Source organism: Spodoptera frugiperda, chromosome 5 (assembly GCF_023101765.2).
Source record: "Spodoptera frugiperda isolate SF20-4 chromosome 5, AGI-APGP_CSIRO_Sfru_2.0, whole genome shotgun sequence".
NCBI lineage: Eukaryota > Metazoa > Arthropoda > Insecta > Lepidoptera > Noctuidae > Spodoptera > Spodoptera frugiperda.
In genome coordinates this window covers 1,857,104-1,880,198 of record NC_064216.1, presented here as the reverse complement: position 1 = coordinate 1,880,198, position 23,095 = coordinate 1,857,104, and the positions used below count along the sequence as shown (strand labels likewise).

The following is a 23,095-nucleotide window of genomic DNA, read 5'->3' as shown; positions in this document are numbered from 1 at the left end:
ACAAAATAATAAAGACACGTCTACTGACTCTGTACTACCGGCTGTCTACCGACGCCATCGATATGCAAACATCTTAATGGATTAAGAAATCGTAGATATTTCTTGTGTATATGGTTGTTAGTTTATGTCATGGGTGCGATGTCGCGTGACCCGCTCGATATGATGTCGCTTTCGCTATTAAGTTCGTATGATACGCGTGTCAAACGCGACTTCTCTTAATTGTCGTAGGTCGTGAACTGATACTTTTTGCCGCCAACATTGTACAAATTACAACTAGTTAATTGTTAAAGACATGGGATATGTCACTTTTATTACTCGTCATTTTGAGATTTCGCTTCTTTTTCTTTTTTTTTTACATGTCCTCTTGATATTTTTTCTGTATTAATTAGGAACTTTTATACATATACTTATATGCCAGTTCCACTGTACTATTCTATAACTTACTATACATATACACACATGCACAGACCAATTAAACTAGATATTTCAAGTCCTATTAATACTTTCGCCAATAAGACATATTATGTAACATTTATTTATTTTTATAAGGTGCCATTGTTTGTCTGTATGTCTAGAACTTATTTGTGGTTTAATTTATCCTAAGTTAAATTTATATTAATTATTCTAAAAGGAGCGTGAGTATTTTACCGCTTATTCATTAAATATTTTGGTAAAGTTATATCAGAGCATCTCTCTTGATAACATCTACAGATTTAAAGTGAAAAATAATAATTTTATTGTACCACGATTGCCAGTATATCACTTAAAATATTAAGCTAAACGCTATTATACCAAAGCCTTAATCGCTTTGAAGATCCTAAGCTAAATATTAAAGTGACCATGTCTTGTACTAGCTATGAGCTAATAATGGCGACTGATTGCTTGATTAGCTCGGAAACCACAAGTGGGCCTAGATTTACAGACTCTACACATATCGGTCAAATGCTCGACGTCGTATGTGCATAAAGTACTCATGTACTTCTTTGAGGTTATATTCAAAGAGCGAATCATAAGTGGCAGTGGATTTTTTTATGGTATAAGTCGGTAAAGGAGCCGTTGGATCTACCATCAGGTGAGTAGGTGGAGACCAATCGTGGCCATGGACACCCGAAACACCAGAGGCGTTACAAGTGCGTTGCCGGCCTTTTGCGGGTTAGAAATTTAAGGGTTTTCGGGGATTGGGAAGATTGTGAAAGGTGGGTAATTGGGCGCCCGGTAACCTCACTCACACAACTAAACACAACTAAAACGTTGTTTCACGTCGGTTTTCTGTGAGGGCGCGGTATCACTCCAGCCTGAATTGCTTAGCATCAGGTGATCCGTCTGCACGTTTACCAGCTTATATCATAAATTTAAAAATATTACTGAAATACCTATACCGATTAACTTGGTTAAAAATAATACCGAATCTAAATCATATTTCACGCACTTGCCTAATTTAAAATGCATAACAAATATAAACAAGCAATGTAATAAAATGGCACCCATAGCAATCTGCTGTCGACTTAATAAAGTGGAAAGACCGGAAACTATTAGTATTTCACTCCATTAAAATACGAATCTATAATAAAGCGAATCTCCTTATTTATCATTCGATAAGGTGTAAAGAAAAGCAATCAGCTGAGCGTTATGTAAAATCGAAATCAGATAATTGTATTAGAATATCTTGTTTATTCATTTGAATGAAAATAGTAATGTAAAGTAAACCATTATGATCGGTTCATATCTGACGGAACATGCGTCACATATCGACGCTGGAAAGGCAAAATGTATTAACCGCCATTATGTGAATTGTTCAGTAGAGCGATTTGAAGTTTCAAATTTTGCAAAAAAAATCATAACTAATTAATTACTGGAGCTTTTTCATTGAAACTCAAAATAGATATTACGAATAACGTTTACTATGAAATGTAATAATAAAAAATAATGTAAGTGTCTTCGTGTCCAAGATTTTGGAGTTAATACAATGCAGGCCATAATCTTGGTTAGGTAAAATTGACTTAAGTCAGTTGACCGTACTCACCGTGTCCAGGTAAAACATGTTTTAACGAACAAAAAGCTGCATAAATGAGCTAGATAAAATGTGTTATATTCTGTACAGCATACTAACACGTCTAAGTAAAATGTTTTATCAGGCCCGGTCAAGTCAGACCATGAAAACTAAAATGTCTTATCTTGCATTAAGCTAAAGTTTTCGCTGGGCTTTAAGTATTATCTCACAATATTAATGAATAATGGAAGTTACGGGTAAAACTAAATAACGCAAAAAAAATTTTTAAAAGGACTTTTCATCGCAAAATGAAGAACAAATATAAACCACTTACTTCTGAGATCAATCAGTCTTAAAAAAACCGGCCAAGTGCGAGTCAGACTCGCCCATGAGGGGTTCCGTAGCAGTAAGTAGATGGCATAATATAAAAGTTATAAAATAACTTCGTTATACATAGTGTTTGTATGAACGACAAAGTTATATTTGCGTTTTTTGAAAATGCACTTTTTTATTACGTTTGATGGGTCGACGTTTAGCCGCTATCTTGCCTGATAGTAAGTGATTATGCGACCTACAATGGAGCACGTCTGTCCATAAACAATCTATTCACTCGGGCCTTGAACACACCCAGGTTATACCTACCAGGAAACACAGACTCTCCGGCAAAGAATCCCACTCTCTAACAGTTCGCACATGGAAGCTTGGAGTTCTAGCGCTTTGATCTGGCATTTAGCCGAGCCGTCCCAAAGGTGAGAACAGTAATCCATACATGACCGAACCTGCGCTTGGTACAGGCTCAGCAGTTGTTGCGGTGTGAAGTACCGTCTCACCCACCAGAGGATACCCAACTTTCTACCAGCCAGATGCGCCTTCGACTCTATATAAGAGCCGAAGTTTAGTGTAAGCGATAAAGTTACGCCCAGAAGTTCAAGATGATCCGATCCGCACGCACGGGTCTGGTTCTGGTCGGGCGGCGAGCTACCCTTGCTCGCCGTCCGCAGACCCGCACTTACGGTGGCCGGAGATCGTCCCGCGATCCCCGACGCCCGGAGTGTCTCACGCGACGGCTGGGACCCAGCCGTCGCGTGAGACACTCCGGCCTGGACGGGATGAGGTTTGTTCTCTCACGCGCCTCGCCTTCTCCGTAGCTAACATGACTGCTTCGCAAAAAGTGGAGACGGCATCCCAGTCCCCCTCGCTCCGCACCATGGCCTGAACCAGTGACGGGCGCGAGAGGTCACCGTCGCCGACCACATCCCTGAGGACTTGGCGGTGCTCAGCCCATACAGGACACACCGCCACCGTTCACGGACGAGTTCTATTAGTATTATTTCTGAAAAAGTAATAATGATATCTCGTTCAAACCAATTTTCTTTGAAAGTTTGAAATGAAATTTACAGCATATATTTTTTTTTTTTTTTAGTTTTGTCCCTCCCATATTTTAAATGTTAGAGAGGGGGACACTCATTTTTCTACTTTGGAAACGTCTATCTTTCAAACAATTGATTTTAACGAAAAATGGTTTTAGGAACCTTAATGTCTTTTTTAAAGTATTATCGATAGACACCCATCACGAATAGGTTAAAACTTTTTGAATCAGTTCCATGTATGGGGTCCCCCTTTTAATTTATTAATTGTTATTCGAAATCCAAATAGCGGTTACCAGAATACATCAACCTACAAAGTTTCAACTATGTAGGCCCAACAGTTTTGCCATTTTGGTACGGAACATGGAAAGGCAATACTTTTAAGTATACCTAGTAGAGATCAGATATCACAAGTTAATAGGTACACTTGTACTTAGACTTATACTAATCAAATACAAAATGAAAAACAATCAGACTTTGGAAACATATTCAAGACATAGATAACATGAAACTTCATCAACATCTTTTGTATCAGTACTAATCTTATAAGTGTAAAATATAATCTCACTTAATCTTATATTGAAATAATGACTGCCTCCTTGGCCGAGTGGTTGCAAGTGCGATTACTGGGCAAGGGCAATACCCGGGTTGGGCGAATTATTGCTGGGCTTTTTTCGGTTTTTCGAAAATTTCTCAGTAATAGCATGGAATCTAGAAATGTGTCCGATGTATGGCAATAGGCTCACCTATTACATGGGACTTACAACATAAATTGTAAAAAGTGGGTGTACACTATACAGTGGCGTTACGTGGCATAATGTGCACCGCTGCCTATCCCTTCGGGGATAAAGAGCGTGACGATATAATAATATAAAATAATCACATTTTGGAAAATTAAAAATCTTCTTCTATATCAACATCCTCTATATCAGTATCTGGTAAATTCTTTTTGGCATTACACGTTTGCAAACTAAGGTACTCCTCATATTTACGAACAGTGTATTGCGACAGCGAGCGTGAACTCCCTCGTCGACAGCGCATGGGTGACTGAAGCGCCCGCGCAACGCTCTCGGCCCTGATTAACAGCCGCGGTCTCGGTGAATGACAGTCTTGAACTACCGTCTAACCACCATAGTTTGGTATTTATCAATCTTTTTGGGAGGGTTAACTCACAAATGCAATTAATTTTACATTAGGTAAATTAATTTAAGTGCTACAAACACATTAGAATAGCTTCAGGTAAAATAGTATTATCAACCATTTTAGTAATAAAATGTTTTGGATAAAATTGTTTTAACGTCCAAATAATTGTAACATGCAGAAAAGTAAAATGTTTTAAACGCAAAAAACATATATTTTATTTACAAGTAAATTGACTTATGTTTAGATTTTATAATAATTGCCAATCTGTAAAATGTTTTATTGCGTTACTTTTTAGAAAAATGGAAAGGTAAAGAGATTTAAAACCAATCTAGTTGTAAACTTAAGCAGGTATAAATGACTTATCAATAGTTTGTTACTATCATGTACGCTTTATGAGCCAAAGTAAAAAAATGAATGGATTTAAAACAAAAAAATATACCAAAAAGTCTAAAATCACCGGTGTATTAACCGCCATCAAAGTGCTCAAATTAAGGCGAGACATAGACCATTCGAAAGAGAAAAATCAGGCGATTCCAACGGTATATATAACTCATTTTCGACCAAAGTGGCGCTTAATACATTTTGCCTTTCCAGCGTCGATATAATCGGCACGGAACCAGGAACAGACAAATGTATTAGAAAAACCATTGACGAACAGTCAATCGATGATACGTTAGTGCGACCGATGATACGCTCGACGTATTTTACGTCAGGTATGAACCGACCCTTAGACTGTTTACTATTTTAGTCAGTAAGAGTCTGACACTCCCTCTCGCCTCGCCTCATGATTGTATCTTCTGTAGATCCTGGTTTACAGGAGTTGCAGCGGTTTTGGGAGGTTGTGTGTGAGTATTTGTTTCTGTAAGAAAATAATGTTTTAAAATAAGCTAACAGACGGATATTACAATAAAAATCAGTCATCTACCTACCCTATTATAACTGAAATCTTCCTAGACAGATAGACTTCAGTTTAGTGACAAAAAGTTTAGATCATACTTATTTTACACCATAGTAAGCTAGTGACTTATGATTTGAGGTTCCTATATGTATGGTGTAGTAATAACGTCTTCAGCATATTGCTTGCGGTATACATGGTGATGCCAATATGGCAATCAGTTCAGAATAGTCTTGATGGCTTGTGGGACTCTCAGTGTAACTGACAACTGTGACTGATGAGGTATACATTCAGATAATATTGGATTATTAATGTTATTCTGAAGTAGCTTCTATCAATCATTTTAATAAGGTCTGATTCGATTCTGATGTGCTTGCTTCCGTATACAGCGGAGTTTATTGTAGAAATTCCTAGTCCACGATTTTTTTTTCTTCAGTTTCATTCATGAGCTTTGTGAATATCGGGCTTGTCTTGTAAACCGTTTAAATATTAAAACTGTTCTATAGAGTGACGAGTAATTTAGTGAACGATATTTAAACACGTGATTGTACTCTTGATTTCATGCTTTCGCATGATCAGCTGTTAGCAGCGACGCGCCCGCGCTTACGTTATAGGAAGACTAGTAGGTATTTTAGAACTTTACGCGCGCGTGCTAAAGAAATTTTGTTGTTTTGTTATTGTAATAAAAATAAAATTAATGAGTATACAAAAAAATTTTCTTTGGGAAAGTTGTTTGTAATCATGAGTACAATCACGTGTTTAAATACCGTTCTCTATTTACCAGTCACCCTATATGTTTAGTCAGTAGAAGACTGGATCAAGGCTCTATTTCCATAAAGCTCGATACAAAATTAAGTTATCAACTGCCTTCCAATACTTAATCCTAACTTAATACTTAATCCCAAGAACGACAAGTCTTAATGGAAACATCAGTCTTGGCAAAGATCGTTTCTAATCTCTGGTATAATTTCTCAAGATATTATGATTATTAAGTGAAATGTACACAAACATCCTGTTGTACTAAGTTGTCAAGCTAAACCTCTCCAGCTTAAGATTAGTGCTACTTATACTTAGGTACTGTCAGTTGTGTAGAAAGAGAAGACGACAGAAAATCCACTCTTAATCATTATAGTCAAATTATATTGTTTTTATCGTGAATCATTTTGAATTAATCAGATTATACAGTATACAGGACAATAAAACTTGGCTGTAGGGAGTTGAAATTAGTTGAGTACTCTCGTCGAAAAGTGACATACGTCATTCATATAAGCAAACGCACTTTAATTGTGCTGTAATTTTTTTATTGTCATCGATTTAAAATCAATGATGTTTCATGTCAATTTATGATTATTCATTTGAAAATTCAATGGACCTTGAAATCTTTGATTCAATTAATCAATTTATTATTATTTATATTGATTTATACTGATTGTCTTGAGATTTGTTTACTAGAGTTTAATGAGAACACTTTTCTTCTTGAAATTAATACCTCATTCAAAATGCACCCAAGAATCAAATCTCAAAAAAAAAACTTACACTAAGTACTTGCGCTTGCGCGTCTAACCAGAAAACCTATATTTTACATGATAATATAATGAAAGTGAATCTTCTGCACTATCTTATCTCCAGTGCATCGGTTCTCACCACATGCGCCGTACGCCGTACGCCAATTTCACCATAACGGATGCTAATACTTGTGTCAGTTGCGCATGCACATTCTGGGGCGGAGCGTGCGGCTGATGAGCACTCACATTATAATGGCTCCCATATAATATGGCTGATCGAATTTATAAATGTTGATTATGATAATATGATATGGAGAAGTTGACTAAGTAAGATGATGCCAGTAGGCTGCGCGACGTCGCCGCGTCATGCGCACGCTGCTCATGATGAAGAGTCCCTCTGTGACTCGAAACTAGTCGAGCATTTCTCCATTCATTTACGTGAGTAAGCCGTGGTTTTTAGAGCTTTTTCCAATTTAATCCACTCTGAGATTAATTTGCGATCAAGACAGGGAATCATTTTTCATTTGCTTAACTTAGGCTAATGTTAGGTATTCTATAAATGATTTAAAGAGTTTATAAATGATCCCTAGGAACACTTATGTCGCCATCGATAAATGTTTTCTAGAAACTCAAGTAAATTGTCGTATGGCTTGGTGTAATAGTGCCGGTACCAATATCGATCCAAATTGCTCCATTACCCGACCACAACACTTCCATAAGATGGCGGTTGGGCATCCATGTTACTTTTCCTGCATTTTTCAAATACCTTTTGATTAAAAGAAAGAAATATTTTAAACTGTTTCATTCGTCGTGTGTGTGGAATTGTGATCAGTTTGCAATGATTTCTGGAAGCATTGAATCTGGAATTATGTTGATACTTAATTCTTGACAGGATTTGCGTAGATACCAAAAGTGTAAAAAATATACCTTTTTTTTCGTAAAAATCGTTGCACCACACTAGTGTTTTTTCCTGTGTTTACAATATACAAGTTCACGTACACATGCCTTTACACCCAGAACCGAAACAACAATTTGTGGATCACACAAAGAGTTGCTCCGTGCGGGAATGAAATAAAATTCATGAACACCTTTCGGCATTTACATGTTAAATTGCAATTAAACTGTATTCAAAGGTATTTAAGTTCACATTTGTAGGACAGGCTTAATTTCAAACATTTTCTTTTAACTACGAATTTCGCAATCGTAAAAATCAACTCATAAATACAGCATGTTACATAATCGTATAAAACCCATGTGAACTTGGTGATATCATAAACTTAATCCCCAATTTCACGTGTCGAATGATAGATTGGAGAGAAAACCAAATATTCTGATGACACCATAATTACCCATCACGATTTCCATGTATTACCATTAATATATAAAACCTTATGTAACTTATATGTTAATCAACATTAACTTTTACTCACTATAACATACAAGTGATTATAATATGGGCGTGGTGTCGATGGTAAAATCATTTAATCATCATGAACGCCCGTGTCAGATTGTCAGATTTATGTAATTAAATGATCGAGATAATTTTAATCGATTAATCATCGTCGTTGGTAGTTAGTTTGTCGATCATATCATTACTTATATGTAGAATAGTGTATTAGTTACATACCTATATACTAGGATGTAACAAGAGTAAGTACATACATAACCTGCTACGATTTTTTGAGGGAAAAAATCATCCTATGACTTCTCCTGCCATGGGCAAGGTGAAAGGGAGTGTCAGACTCTTATTGACTAAAAACCATCCCGTTCCTACATCTGCTTTTTGAGCCGGAGCTTCGGTAATCCCGCTTGCTAGTTTGTGCAGGTCCGGATGCCTGATCCGATCAGCCCTACTGGGCCCCTGATCGCTCTTTAATAAAAACAATGTTAATATTTTTATTTTATTTTAATATTATGTAAAGAGGATTGAGCTAATATCGCCATTTAGATAAATTTTCTGCTTCTCAAAAACCATAGCAACCAAGTAAGTACAGATTGGGAAAGGTCTTGCGTCTGACCTGCGTCTGCGCATCCCGTAACATTATACGTGAACTTTGTTCGTACATCTGTCTTTACTTTTCTAAAGGGTAATGCGTTTGTGTGTTTGTTTAGATGAGTGTGTTTATGTAAGCTTTTATATTTGCTTTGTTTAAAAGGTTTCAATTTTGATGGTTGTTTCTTAATTATTCACAATTGGATTTCGTGATTTTAGTTCTTCTTTTTTGAGGATTTTGATGTAGGTACTGAAGTATTTTGATTTATGGGAAAGATTTCTGTAAGGAAGAGGCTTTTTCTGTGTGTGTCGATTAATTAGCTATGAATTATGCTAAGTCAGCCTAGACTGTGTGTATTAAAAAAACTTAAGGTTTATGCTCAACTGGACCTGCGGATTTTACCTAGCGGGTTTTCCAGCTCAAAGAGCAGAAGTAGGAACGGGGTTTTTTAGTCGGCCGGGGTTCCTGACACTCTCTCTCGCCTCGCCCATGGCGGGAGAAGTTATTGGATGATTTTTCCCATCAGAAAAAAAGTCAAGACTAATATTTTCTTCTTCAACTTTCCACGAGACAATTGACAAAAAGGAAAATGAATTTACACATCGATTGCTTTTGCTGAGCAAGAAATAAACCGTAACCAAATAGAAAATAAGTATTAGACTCATTTTTTTCTAGATTTGCTCAGCTTTCATAGAAATTATAATAGTAGAGAACATTCTTAACAACGACTCTCGTAAACGATTATTACGAGTACTAGGTACATCTTATAAAACAAAGGAACGAGCACCTAGTTTTACTGACAGATAGACTGACGGACAATTCAAAAAAGGATGGTACCGCTGCCGAATTTTTTTTGCTCGATTTGGCGGGGACACTGTCGTACTGGGGGTACGGATTTGACGTTTCAAATGTGTCTAATTTAAGGATTAATTGAAATAAATGCTTTGAGTTTGTTGTTGCCTATAGTTATTGAGATCCTTTTTTCTATGTTTATTTAGACAACATTTACAGACAGTGGAGGAAAACATCGTGACGAAACCTGGGCTATAATTTCTAATTATAAGTTTGAAATCGCTAACCCGCCTTGATGAAATGAAAGCATGGTGATTAATGCTCAAATCTTCTCCATGTGAGAACGCGTTTGATCAGCAGTGGCCACTTACATTGGATGATTTTCCACCTGAAAAAAAAATGGCCACTTACAAGCTATTGATGTGTTAATATAAGTGTTTAGGCTCTTAAAAAATATAGAAAAAATAACCCTTGCAACAAACGCAATAATAAGAGGTGACGCACTATAGACCTTTGGCCTTCACAAATAAGTACTCTCATGAATTACATGACCAAAACAGTTAAATTCCACTGCAGTATAATTATACTTACCTTTTTCCCAAATACTAGTACTGACCTTTCTTAACCCATCTTAAACATAGTTTTAAAGCCACAATTTAACAACGACCTCGCGACCCACACGTTTTTAGGTTAGGATATTCGATTTCAGATTTTTGAACTAAATAACAGCGAACAATAGACGATTTGAAGCCACAAGAAAGCGCGTTTCGAGCTATTATAGTGATGTCTCACTGGCCTAGATAACGATAGAAATAACGATACTAATAACGTATAGTTATAATGTTATAATGTTAGTTATTTTACTGTGTGATAACTTGTTTTGTAGTCATGTGTGATTTTGTAAGTGAAAATACTGTATTATGTTGGTTTTAAACTGCATTTTAGTATTTTGGAATAAATATATTTCAATGATTTTTTTAACACGTTAACTGCCAGCCAATTAGCATATTTATTTATACAAAAGTTTCCTCTATTTCTACAAGTGTTTTATTGAGACTTGTTTATTTATTTCAAGCTTTATATCTTTATACATAGAAATGCAAAGGCGGTCAGAAGTAATACCATAGACCAGGGTTTCCCAAACTTTTCCTGGTCAAGGACCACTTTTGTATAATTCTTGTTAGGTTAGGGACCACTATTGTTATTACTTTTTTCACGTGGCCCTATGAAACACTTAGGTTTTCTCATTCATTCAATCAGATTGTTGTAATCAGTTGCTTCTCTCACTTGTCTCCTTTGACATTAAGTTTTTTCAGCTTTAAATATTTATATAATATTTATTGGACAGAACTGTAGTGTCATACAAATTGAACTACTATAATATTTTTCAATAAACTGACATTAAATAAAAACTTAAATCTATACATATAATAAAATCGTAGAAAAGTGCTGTCTGTACATTGAAAATAAAAATAAAAAAAATAGCCGGGGTTATTGTTATGTCGATGTCGAACCCAAAAATGTAATTAACTTTTTTTTTGTCTGTTTGTCTGTTTATCTGTTTGTCTGTTTGTCTATGCGCGCTAATCTCAGAAACGGCTGATCCGAGTTGGATGCGGTTTTCACGAATATATTGTGGTATGCTTCAATTTACATTTAGTGTATGTTTCATGTCAATCGGTTCATAAATAAAAAAGTTATGTCAAATTAAAGAATCACGTCGAACACTATTCTATGCTTATACCATTAATCTCCGCAACTATTTGACGGATTTGGTTGAAATTTGGTACAGATATAGTTTAGAACCTTAGAAAGGACATAGGATAGGATTTTTATTTCAAAAATCATAAAATAAAAATAAAAAATAATTTTATTCCGGACATAAAATGTTCAATTCCGTACTATAAGTACGAAATTGAACAATAGTGGTCCTGCTGTTTCGTATATTCTAAATTGGTTTCGTTGTATTTGTCAATTAATAATTTTATTAGTTGGGTTTTCCTGGTTTTCTGGTTAAACTATTTAACGTAGGTTTAGTTTGATATCGATTATTAGTAGTTACTGTAGTTAGTTTGTTTAATAAAATTGTAAGTCTAATTTATAAATTAATTAGATTAGATTTCGTCGTTTCTTTTAAATTATTTAGTTTAAGCTTGGTTATTATAGCATAGAGGTTGTAATATAATTTCTTTTTTAATTGTTATAAATTCGTAATTCGTAGCTTTCTTTAGTTTTAAGTTAGTTTTCATCTTAAGTTCGGAAAGATTATAATATTTCTTTAGTTTAAGTCCGTTTTTAAACTATTTTTTCAATGCCCTAAGTGAGTATACATCTATTAAATTCAAACGCAGAGCTCATTATGTTGATTTTTGAAGAGTTCCCTGGAATATCTTCCACATCTTATTTTTGAAGAGATCCCGCGAGATCGGGAACTATGTGGTTAAAACCAAAAATTTTCCGGAAGTCACTATTCCACGCGAACGAAGTCGCGGGCAAAAGCTATAAGTAATAAATATGTACAACCTGCAATAATTTAAAACTAACTAACTAGTGTATGTAGTCTTATGTATTTCTTTTTTCATTTCGCGGACCGCCAATTGGGAAGCACTGCCTTAGACATTTAATCTGCCACTTATAAAAATCTAATTTCAGTGAGAATTTTCACTAACAAATACTAACTTAGGTGCATGTTTTGAGTCTTGTTCTATAAACACGCACATGTAACCTTAGGTAACACTAGTCAAACAACAGGTATGCTAAGTGCAGCCTGTAATATTACGTCACATCACTATAATGAGTGAAATATCTATACACAGTATACTTAGTACGAGTTTTTCTTTACGTTGAACGCGATAGCGCGTTCGTCGCTCTGATTGGCCGGCGCGAATGAACTAACCAATCAGACCGCTGAACTCGTACTAAGGCCTCTATTCGGACATTATTCATTACTGTTACGATAATTTTGGCGCCTTTCTCCTTGTACGAGTAACAAGTCCTAAGTAATGTGCGTGACATTTGATTGATATGTTAAGTAATCCTTATTTGAATTTGTGTTGAACAAACTTATTATTTGTACTGTGACTTTTGACGATTAGGCTTATGTAAAAGTAAGATGAATTAAATGTATAATCCATGGTTAGATTATTATTAGATGCATTCTTGTTCAATTTTGTAATACATTTAGATGAGAAATTAATTGTATTTTATGCATGTGTATTTTTTTAAAAACGTTGCCTCACACTAATATTTTTTAGCAGAATGCAGGATGCTGTAATGTATGTTACAAAGTTAAGACTGATCGAATGAATAAAACTAAGAAAATTCTAGCCTTTCTGGTGGACAGACTATCTAGAAGTTATTAATAACATTTTCTAATAATAAAATCTCCACGGAAATAGAAAAGGAGGACATTTATTTTCAAGCAAAAGTTGCAACCATTAACTGATTATAATATGATTTGAATTCGAAACCAAATAAATTTTACTTATTAGTCAGTCGATATCGATTCTTAATTCAGTTGTCTGTGTTTTAAAATATGTATCCGATAAGACTAGCAACAATAAGTAAGAAACCGGACATGCTAAAGCTCTAAAAATAGACAGTACTCAATTTCATTTTAGACCGGTACGGTATGTTGCTTTCAAAATTAATAAGCAAATTGTTTAGACGCTCGTTAGGTTATCATAGTGTTATGTCCGAATACTCAATTTTAAGACGCTCTCAAAACTAGTTCTGTCCTTATCAGTTCTTTATAAAAAGACAGAGATAGCACGATATTTAAGTGCAACTTAAAATTGAGTAGCATTTCAGTATTCGGGCGTTAGACTATTATGTTTGTGAGTAGAAAATAAGCGTTGTGGTAGAATGCGGAGGTAATTTATTTCATCAACAGTCATCAGACACGCATGCTCGTCGGTTAAGGGTACTTTTAATTTGGCCCTTCTTTAATATTGCCAATCTGAAAAGAAGTATGTAAGATTCGTAGCGTTCCATTGTCTCTGCCTTCCGCAAGGGGAAACACGCATGAGGTTAAGTATGTATGAGTAATTTGTTAAGTTTTAATATGATGGAACGTACTGAAGAACAGCTCGCCACACGCATCCAACTGATCCTCGTGACTCTGACAAAGCAAGCAGCAGTATTGCTCACCTTCTCTTAATAAAAATGGTAGTGTTCGTTTATGGACGTATTCAGAGTCATAATGAAACTTACTATTAAAGACATTTTACACAACATATAAAAGTAGCGCTGGACTTTTTTCCGTTTTTACCCGTTTTCCGTTTGTGCCCAGTATATGGCAAAACGCTCACCCCCTAATACATGGGACTTATAATACAAGGTGAAAAGTGAGAGTACATTGGTATAGCGACGTTATGTCCCGTAATGTGCTCCTCTGCCTACCGTTTCGGGGATAAAAGGCGTGACGTTGTTGTAAGTTGTACACAATATATTTATGTTGTCCCTTCTCCGTACTATGTAGCACCACGTGTGAACCTTTGCCGGGCTGCGCCTGATCAGGAGAGAGTGCATACGATGAGTGGGCGGCAAAAAGTCGCAGGACCGCAACACTTTCATTGCCTTTTATGTACCACTCATACGGTAGGGTCATTCTCATTTATACATAGATTGTAATTAGGGTTGGCCGTAACTTTTTTCAAGAAATTGTGCATGTTTTAACTTGGTCACATTTTTTTAAAGGGATATGAGGCTAACTACAATCAATCAATTAAATTATGGATTTTATGAGTAATGATTTACCAAAAACAATAGTGGCACTTCTCTGAAATCATAACCCATCCTATAATATTTAACTGCACGGTTAGCGCGGTTGCTGGTCAACTGGCTACCGTGCAACAGGCATTTGCGATTCTCGTGCGGAGATATACTTTGTGCGATCCAAAAATCGGGTGTCAGTGTGTATGTGGGATTGTATGTTTTTGAACGCAGCCACGACACAGGAGGAAATCCTAGAGCGGGACAAGGCTTAAACAAAAAAAAAAATTATTCAAATAAATTATCACACTATTGCAGATTGTACTATAATAGTAGGCTTTAGACGCGTGAACATTGTTGATGAACTTACTCTACGTAACTAGAAAAGGAATTATGACGGCAAAAAGCCTGCGGTAGACTTCAAACAAAAAACTGACTGAGCTAGGTTACTTTCCAAGCTACTGCTTATAACCGGCTCGTAGAATAGTTAGTTAGTTAGTCAGTTACACGGAAAACTATTTCTATTACTATGTAAGTTAAGTTGACTTTACACGTTTAGTCATGATGTTTTCTAGGCGGTGATCTTGCTAATTTTAGCTTTAGGGTTGTGTGTTTGTGATGAGTCGTGAGTCAGTAAAATGATTGTGTTTTTTAAGTGTAGGATAGTCATGCTTCGGCATGAATGGGTTGGCTCGATCAGAGTGATACCACGGTCTCATAGAAAACTGACGTGAAACAACGCTTGCGTTGTGTGAAATGAGGTTACCGGAGGCTCGATTATCCCTCGTTCCAATTTTCTCAAGCCCCGATTCCCTTACCCCCTTCCTAATCTCCGATTCCCCAATAACCCTTAAATTCCTAACCCCCAAAAGGCCAGCAACGCACTTGTAACGCCTCTGGTGTTTCGGGTGTCTATGAGCGGTGGAGATTGCTTACCATCAAGTGATCCGTCTGCTCGTTTACCTACCTCGTGCAGTAACATGTAAATGCGACAGAGCTACCATCTATCGCATGTTGCTAACAATTGTAACAATAGCTTAGTTACGCGCATGCGCGAGTTATGTGTTCACGCTACTGGAAATTACAATGCGTTTACGCAGCTTGCCGCTTGGTGGCGCTAGGTTATCGTGAGATGAAAAGTATTTTTTGTGATTCAAATTAAGAATTAAGGGTATATAATAAAGTGATAACTATATGGGAAATGTGGAAAAGTAGTAACATGACATTTTACTTGTCTTTACCTAAGTACCTACCTATGCTAATGATGATTTTGACTGCATGGTGGGTGCTCTCAGTATAAACAATGTACTCTGTGGTGGGTGCGGTGGCTGAGCAACCGCCGCTGCCGCGCAACATGTAGCGGTTTTGAATCCCGCACGGAGCAATTTTTTGTGTGATGGACTTGTTGTTTCGGGCATGTGAACTATGTTTATAAACGCACCCAAGACACTGGAAAAAATTCTGGACATAAATGTAACATGAAATATTACGATACGACACGGGAGAAAATATTGGACAACGTTTTTTTTTAAATAAAATAATAAGGGAAACATGACGTAGTGATGTGACTTATCTAGAAATCCAATTTACACAACTTTTCCTTATCGTTTACGCGAATTTTGCTCAACATATTACGTAATTTTATTTAATTTCACGTTGCAAATTCTTATCCAATTAATAACAGTACTTATCAAGATTTTTAAACACCGTAAATGGTGAAGGGAGTTTAATTTAACGAAATTATCTCAATCCCTTTTAACGATACCGATACCAGTTTTAACGATAACGATACTCATTACCTTCACAGAACAAATTAAAAAGTAAAAGCTGAACGAGAAAGTGTCCACAATCCACAAATCGTTGAAAAACTGGTTTTTGTTGAATTATCTAATATTTAAATGACAAATATAACCTTTTGTGTTTTGAAGTTGTGAGTACACACTAAATGTAACAATTAGTCTTTAAGCAGTTATGTTATGTGATGTAATAGAGAATGAGCCAATCTAGACTCAGAATTAAAGTTAAGTGTCCTTTTTTTGAAGGGGCAAAATCATCTATTGATTCCTCCTGCGAGGCGAGAGGGAGTGTCAGGCTCTTATTGACTACGAAAAAATATTGGACCCTCTTTCTATTCTTGCCTTTCGAGCCGGAGTCCCGGTGAACAGTTACGTTGTCCGCAGCTCAAGATAAAATTGCTTAAAGTGTAATTTTGATTGATGTCCAATTGAATAATCAATTCCATTCATGTGGAAGATCTATTGCCGTTAAATTGCAATTTCGCGTGACCACTAAACTATGAACATATTTATAATACTTTTATCAAAACCAATCTATTGGTTTTAAATAATAAGTAAAAAACCATGCGAAACAATGTGTGAAATCTCATTTTCATCACTCCATGTTTTCTCGCGACGGTGGCGCCATCGTGCGGATGTTTAGTCGACAGCGACTCTTGCGCACATTACTTGTATGTCTTGCTTTCACACGCATACTTGTTTATATCGATTCTATTATTGTTTTGTTTAGTTATGGCTTAGTGTTCATGCGTATAAGTGGCAAGATAATAAAATTATTTAATGACTCCATAAATTAAAATTTAATGACATTTTTGTGCGATGCAGTCTCTGTTTTAGTGGGTTACTCTGTGAATTTTCGTGCGTTTGACATTTTGAAAACGAATTGTGTTGTGATGTGGTTTATGTTAATGCTATTGTTTTTAATATGGCTGCTCGAGAGTTTCCGGCGGAAGCACGCGTCTGCAGTGTCGCACGCATGCGTCAAAATGTTTGTATTTTTTTTTGTTTTTGTTATGTAACTAGGGTCATTGGGAGGCGTGTGAAATGCCTATGGATTGTTTTTTTTATGATTATGGGCACTAAACCTATTATTAAAGTTTAATAACTGTGTTTTGGGAACGTTATAGCGTCTTTCCGGTTGTTTTGTTTCTCTAAAAGGAGAGCAACGAGAATATATAGCTTGTAGTAAACTTTACTATGGGGATTTTTTTTGTAATATGACATAACGGCATGTTTTTGTTACTCAAAGAGGTAGATAGAGGAGTACATAGAAATGTAGCATCCATTTATTTGTGGCTCGTAATATTTGAGCATTTTCTTTTTATAAAAGATTAGTTTTTCTTAGTCTAGTGATCGTATTTAGGAATGTCAAATGTCAGTCAGTGTGCCAAGGTCAAGTGCAGGTCCAAGTGACTTCATGTGCTTTCGACCTACAGTCCATTTTTGTTAATTCAAACCTGTGATAATTCGAGCCTCTCTATAATTGGAAGTTATCACGAGGTCCCTAGATAATCTCTTGATATTTTGTATTCAGGACATTTTTAACGTTTTAACGTAACCAAATGACTCATTAATTCGAAGTTATCGGCTTCAAACTCTCGACAATTCGAAGAAAAAGACAGAAAGAACCCTGAACTTGTAGAGGTAAATAGCGTCATTAGCGCACATTCAAATTCGGAACATTTGGTATTTCGATCATACGGTAATTCGAAATATTTTAAGAGCCCCTCCGGTTTCGAAGTCGACTGTAGCAACAACACGGTTTTGATTGTTCATATAAATAACCTATTATAAATTTCTACTTAGGTACTTCAATGGATATTGTTAGACAGATTCATTTTCCACGCACCTGGATAGAAGCAATGCAGTCTCTATTCTTTGTGTGGTTACAATCGAGTCGATACTTAGCCAATGGTATTCTAATCGATTGTCTTTTTATACAATCGTAAGTACGAATCTTAGAATTTGGATCATCGTATTGTAATACGTCAGTCTTGTCCTTAAGAGTATAGAATTGACTGAATTTTCGGGCTCGATTTTAATAAAAAATCTTTCACATTTTTCTTTTTCTACGGGGTAAAGTGGGATTCAATATTCTAGTGTTAACATCAAACAAGTGTTTCCAAGAGCAAACACTAGAATATTGTTGATGTTTCCACCTGCTGCATTTAGAAAATTCCTATCAAAGTCATAGAAAAAGAGAACGTGACAATAAAATGAAAATGAAAAAGCGTTTATTAAAAAATTAAGGATTTTTATAATGAAAGCTAATTATTGTAATAGGGATCGAAAGACAAACTTAACTTTGAAAATATTAAATTATACTTAAAATCAAAGTTCTGTTTTTGAACGCTTAGTTCCTTACATGGCGGTAGATGTCGCCACATTTAGTGAAAGAACTACACAAAGCTAATTCCTTGTCAAAGGCAAAAAGGTTAATTCTTCTATACATTAACATAAAATGGCTCATGAATATTTCTTGCATTTTGTCACTTTTCCGCAATGTCTATTTTATTAGTGTTGGGGTAGACGAGTTAGTCAGTAGGTATGCTTATTGGACAATTTTTATTAAACTTTTTTTATTAACTTCTAACTTGCTGTGTTGAGGCTGTAGGTATCGCCCCAATGACAACATAAAATATAGTTATACGATACAAGACGACAGAATATGTATATATCAACCAGAACTACAACATTAGGCCAGTTACACATAAAATACAATTTGACAGCTACACCACTAAACGTCAAAATTGACAGCTGTCAATTTCTACCTGTCAAATCTCGTGTGATCTCTCGTTTACATGAAAGTAGGTAGTTAGAAGTAAAAACTAGGCTGCTATCGTTTCTAATACATTGTCTGAATACAATTGTGTGCTAATTACATCGAGTTCTTGTGAGAATGTGTGTGTAGCATATGACGTAACACATACAACAAGAATTATGTATATATTTTAATTGTTCTTGTTATGTTTGGTATAATTAATCTACTTCCATTTTTGCGGCGGTTTCGTTTAAAAGTACGATGTATTACTTAATTATAAGAATTGGGAGCAAAATGATGAGAGTTATTTTAATTTATTGTTTAGTGTTATATATTTTGTTTATTTGATGCGTTGCGTGTGTATAAAATAAATGCATGTAGAGAGGAACATAGAAATATATTATAGGCAGTTGGTCTTAAACCTACAGGGTTTTAAACCAGTACCTATTTTGGCAGTAAGATTACTTTTCATTTTAATAAGCGAAATTGGCAGTTCGGTACCCTTAGTCTTTTGGTTTAGTGAAATCGAAACGAGATCGCGTTCAACGCTGTGATTGGCTGGCTTGAATGAACTAACCAATCAGAACGCCGAATGCAGTAACGTTTCGATCTCGTTAAACGTAAAACAAACTCGTACTAAGCTCTCTGTAGCTTACTACTTACATCCAGCTTTCCTCTTAGGAGAAGAATATGCGTGATCTTTTGTTTAACATTTTTTTTATGAAATAAAATGTTACACTGTTACACTGAAAAATGTAGCTCGTTTGTCGCGAGTCATTAAACTAGGAATTCAAGTGACAAGTTATAAACGAGATAAATTAACAATAATGATGTCATGCGACTGCTTGAAACAAAAAATAATTTTAGGTAAGATTTTCCCGGAGTTTCGGGTTTACTCCAGATCGCAAAGCAGGAGTAGGGACGGGGTGTTCTTTAGTCAGTAAGAGTCTGACACTCCCTTTCATTTCACCTAAGGCAGGAGAAGTAATTGGATGATTTCCCCTTCAAAAAAAAGTTAGGTTAGTAACTAAACAACAGCATTCTCAGGAGTTTCGCGGACTTTGTAGCAATGGGCAAATAACTAGCGAAAAACAGCTTACTAAAAGAACTCTTCAACGCGAACTATTAAGAAATTACAAGTACCTACAATGTTAATAATTATAGTTAAAAATACCATCAGCCTCAATTAACCAACTTAGTAACAAACTCTTACTAGCAAAAAAAATCAGCACGCTTTTTACAATCTGAGCATCCATGTAAATTTTAATGTCGTGCGATGTTCGTAGAAAGATCGTCAAAGCGTGACTTGTAGGCAGACGAAGCCGGGCCATTAGCATAGCTAGTCAGATTCACTGCACGTTCAAGTCTATGTGTTCAATAATTAAACAGGGAATCTTAATTAATTAATCAATTTAAACTAGTTTTAAATATATTTGAATAAATGAATGCTGTCTAAAAGATTTGATATTCAAGACATGTTTGTGACTTGATCTGAATAATAGATTGATGTAATGCTAGCCAATGAGATCGCAGATTCTTTTAATTCTTGGCTAAATGCGTCTGTTGTGTGCCAATACATTTATTTATGCGTGGAAAACATTGGTTCAAAGTTATTTTTGCTAACATTTGCTTACTAATAAGATTAATTGGACGATGCTGACAAATTGGTGTAGAATTATTAAAATATTCGTTTTTATAAATTAATAACGTTAAAATTTGTATACCTAAAAATACCTAACAGCTTTCTTTTTGTCCAATGATTTCTGCCTCCTTTGACGAGGCGAGAGGGAGTGACAGACTCTTACTAACTAAAAACCATCCCGTTCCTTCAGGTGTTTTTCGAGCCGGAGCCCCTGTAACCTGTTAAGTAGTCCACAGTTACGAATACCTAATAGTGGACCACACTTTTTCCAGTCGAATTTTGTCACCCGTGCAATAAATAATCCGAAACTCAGCTTTGAAGTTAAAAAGCTCGATATCGTTTTACCCAACAAAATGCCAAAACCAGAAGCCCTTGTCATTACACTTGATATACATATACTGGCAAAGATACCGGTATAGTTAATAATATAATAGCTTTAAAGCAATCATCAGTTAATCAGTTTCAGTTAATAAACCACCAACTCCCTATTATTTCTTCCAAGAAATTATTTCCTAAAATTTCCTTTTCGTTTAATAATAGTTGTAGATATACAAATAGGATATCATGTCAATTAGCTGACACGGTATGATAACCATCGCTGGAGGAAGTGTTACAGATTAAGCCGTGAGGAAACTCTGATGGCTACTCACGTAACGTACTTGCGCTTGCGCTTCTGGTTTTCTATTTCTACATACTTGATGTGGTTGTCGATTGGTTGTCTAGTGACTATGTGTGGAAGATCTCAGGTGCAATCCTTTGGTTCAGAATATCGTTAAAATACAGACTGAGAAAATATTTAAAACTGTGTCAGTCTTCTGGCTCAGAAAGCACTCAATTAACACGATTGACAAGGCGAGAGGGAGTGTGAGAATCTTACTGACTAAAAACCACTCCATTCCTACTCCTGCTTTTTGACCGAGAGCCCCGGTAATCCGCTAAGCAGTCTGCAGCTCTAGTGTCTTCTCTTTACAACGACAGAAGTCGGTACATGTATGACCATGTAATATTTGTTAAAAAAATATTACCTACTCTTTATATTGCCTTTAAAGAATACAAAGCACTCTTCAAGAGACACAACACAACAGAAAAAGAAAACAAAATAAATAAAAACAAAAAACTGTGCAAGCAATTATCGACACTGATATTTGATTTGTTGAAATCTTGGTCCAAATATTGTCCCAAAAATGTCGATCATGATGACTATTCATTCATATAAGTTAAAGAGTGAAATTCAAGTGTCATTGTGTTTATACAGACATCCGGTAATATATTATAAACAGATCATCTTCGTGTAAATAATAATTTGGATATCAGCATCCGAATATTTATTTGTTATGACAATACATATTTTGAGGATGATACACAAATGCAATGTAAATTATACGACATTAAAACTTATATCAAATAATAGATTTGTTGCATTATGAGGGAATAGAGAGTGCACTTGAATTGCATCGATGCATTCTTGTGCATGTGAGCTGCGTATTAACTAGCGGGTTTACCAGGGTTCCGGCTCAAAAAGCAGGAGTAGGAACGGGGTGGTTTTTAGTCAGTAAAAGTCTGAAACTCCCTCTCGCCTCGCCCAAGGCGGGAGAAGTCATTGGATGATTTTCTCCCCTCAAAAAATAAAAAGATTTTGTGCATACTAAAGTTATAGTCGATACAATACTATACGTAATTAAAATGGACGTCTGTTAGTCATCTTAAAAAATAGGTACTTTACAGATTTAAGACATTAAATTGACCATTTGACCATTTGACCAATTCACTTTCAATTAAAATAATACTTAGCACCACCCGAGAATATAATCTTCTATCCAGCATACTCACACACTACCACCGAACCAAGGCGGCAGTCATAATATTTTCTTGTACCTAATTAAATTAATCTCGGCAGTAAAAACTGTGAATATTTGCACGTGAACACGAACGCACACAAATCGTCGTGTCACAAGCGACGTTTAAATTTTGACATTTTATTGATTTACTTTATATTGCCGCCATTTATCCGGCTAGTTGACTTGACAGCGTCAAGCGTCATCTATATATATAAAACTCTTCCGTTACTGAGTGACTGACTGACAGACAACGCACAGTCGAAACTACTGGTCGTAGACAGCTGAAATTTGGAATGTAGGTTCCTTGGGATATGTAGGGGGCACTAAGAAAGGATTTTTGGAAATTCAACCCCCAAGGGGGGAAAAGGGGTAAAAACGTTTCTATGAAAAATCTTATTCCTTGGGTTTATAAACTTGAAACTTGGCATGAACACGTACATAGGCAAGTAAATATGTTTGACATTATAAGTTTTTTCAAACTACCCCCAATCGTGATTTAGGGGTGCGATTGGGTGACTGATTTATTAACGCACAGCCGAAACCGCTCGGTATAGGAGTCTGAGATTTTGAACAGAGGTTCCTTTAGTAACATAAGTGAGCACTAAGAAGGGATTTTTGAAATGTTAACCCCCAAGGGGGGGAAACGGGATAAACTGAGC

The 23,095-nt window shown here is 35.8% G+C and overlaps 1 protein-coding gene across 3 annotated transcripts in view; it reads left to right on the top strand.

Moving 5' to 3' along the window:
- LOC118271766 (espin) overlaps positions 1–23,095 on the top strand; it is a 132,510-nt gene that overhangs the window by 35,249 nt on the left and 74,166 nt on the right. The window contains exon 1 of one of the 3 annotated variants that reach the window (XM_035587965.2): positions 16,924–17,183. The exons of the other annotated variants lie outside the window; for them this stretch is intronic. Within the exon in view, the coding sequence (XP_035443858.2) occupies positions 16,999–17,183 (185 nt within the window). The 5' untranslated portion in view covers positions 16,924–16,998. Of the gene's footprint in view, positions 1–16,923; positions 17,184–23,095 lie in introns of those variants that run through there. 3 annotated transcript variants of the gene reach the window in all.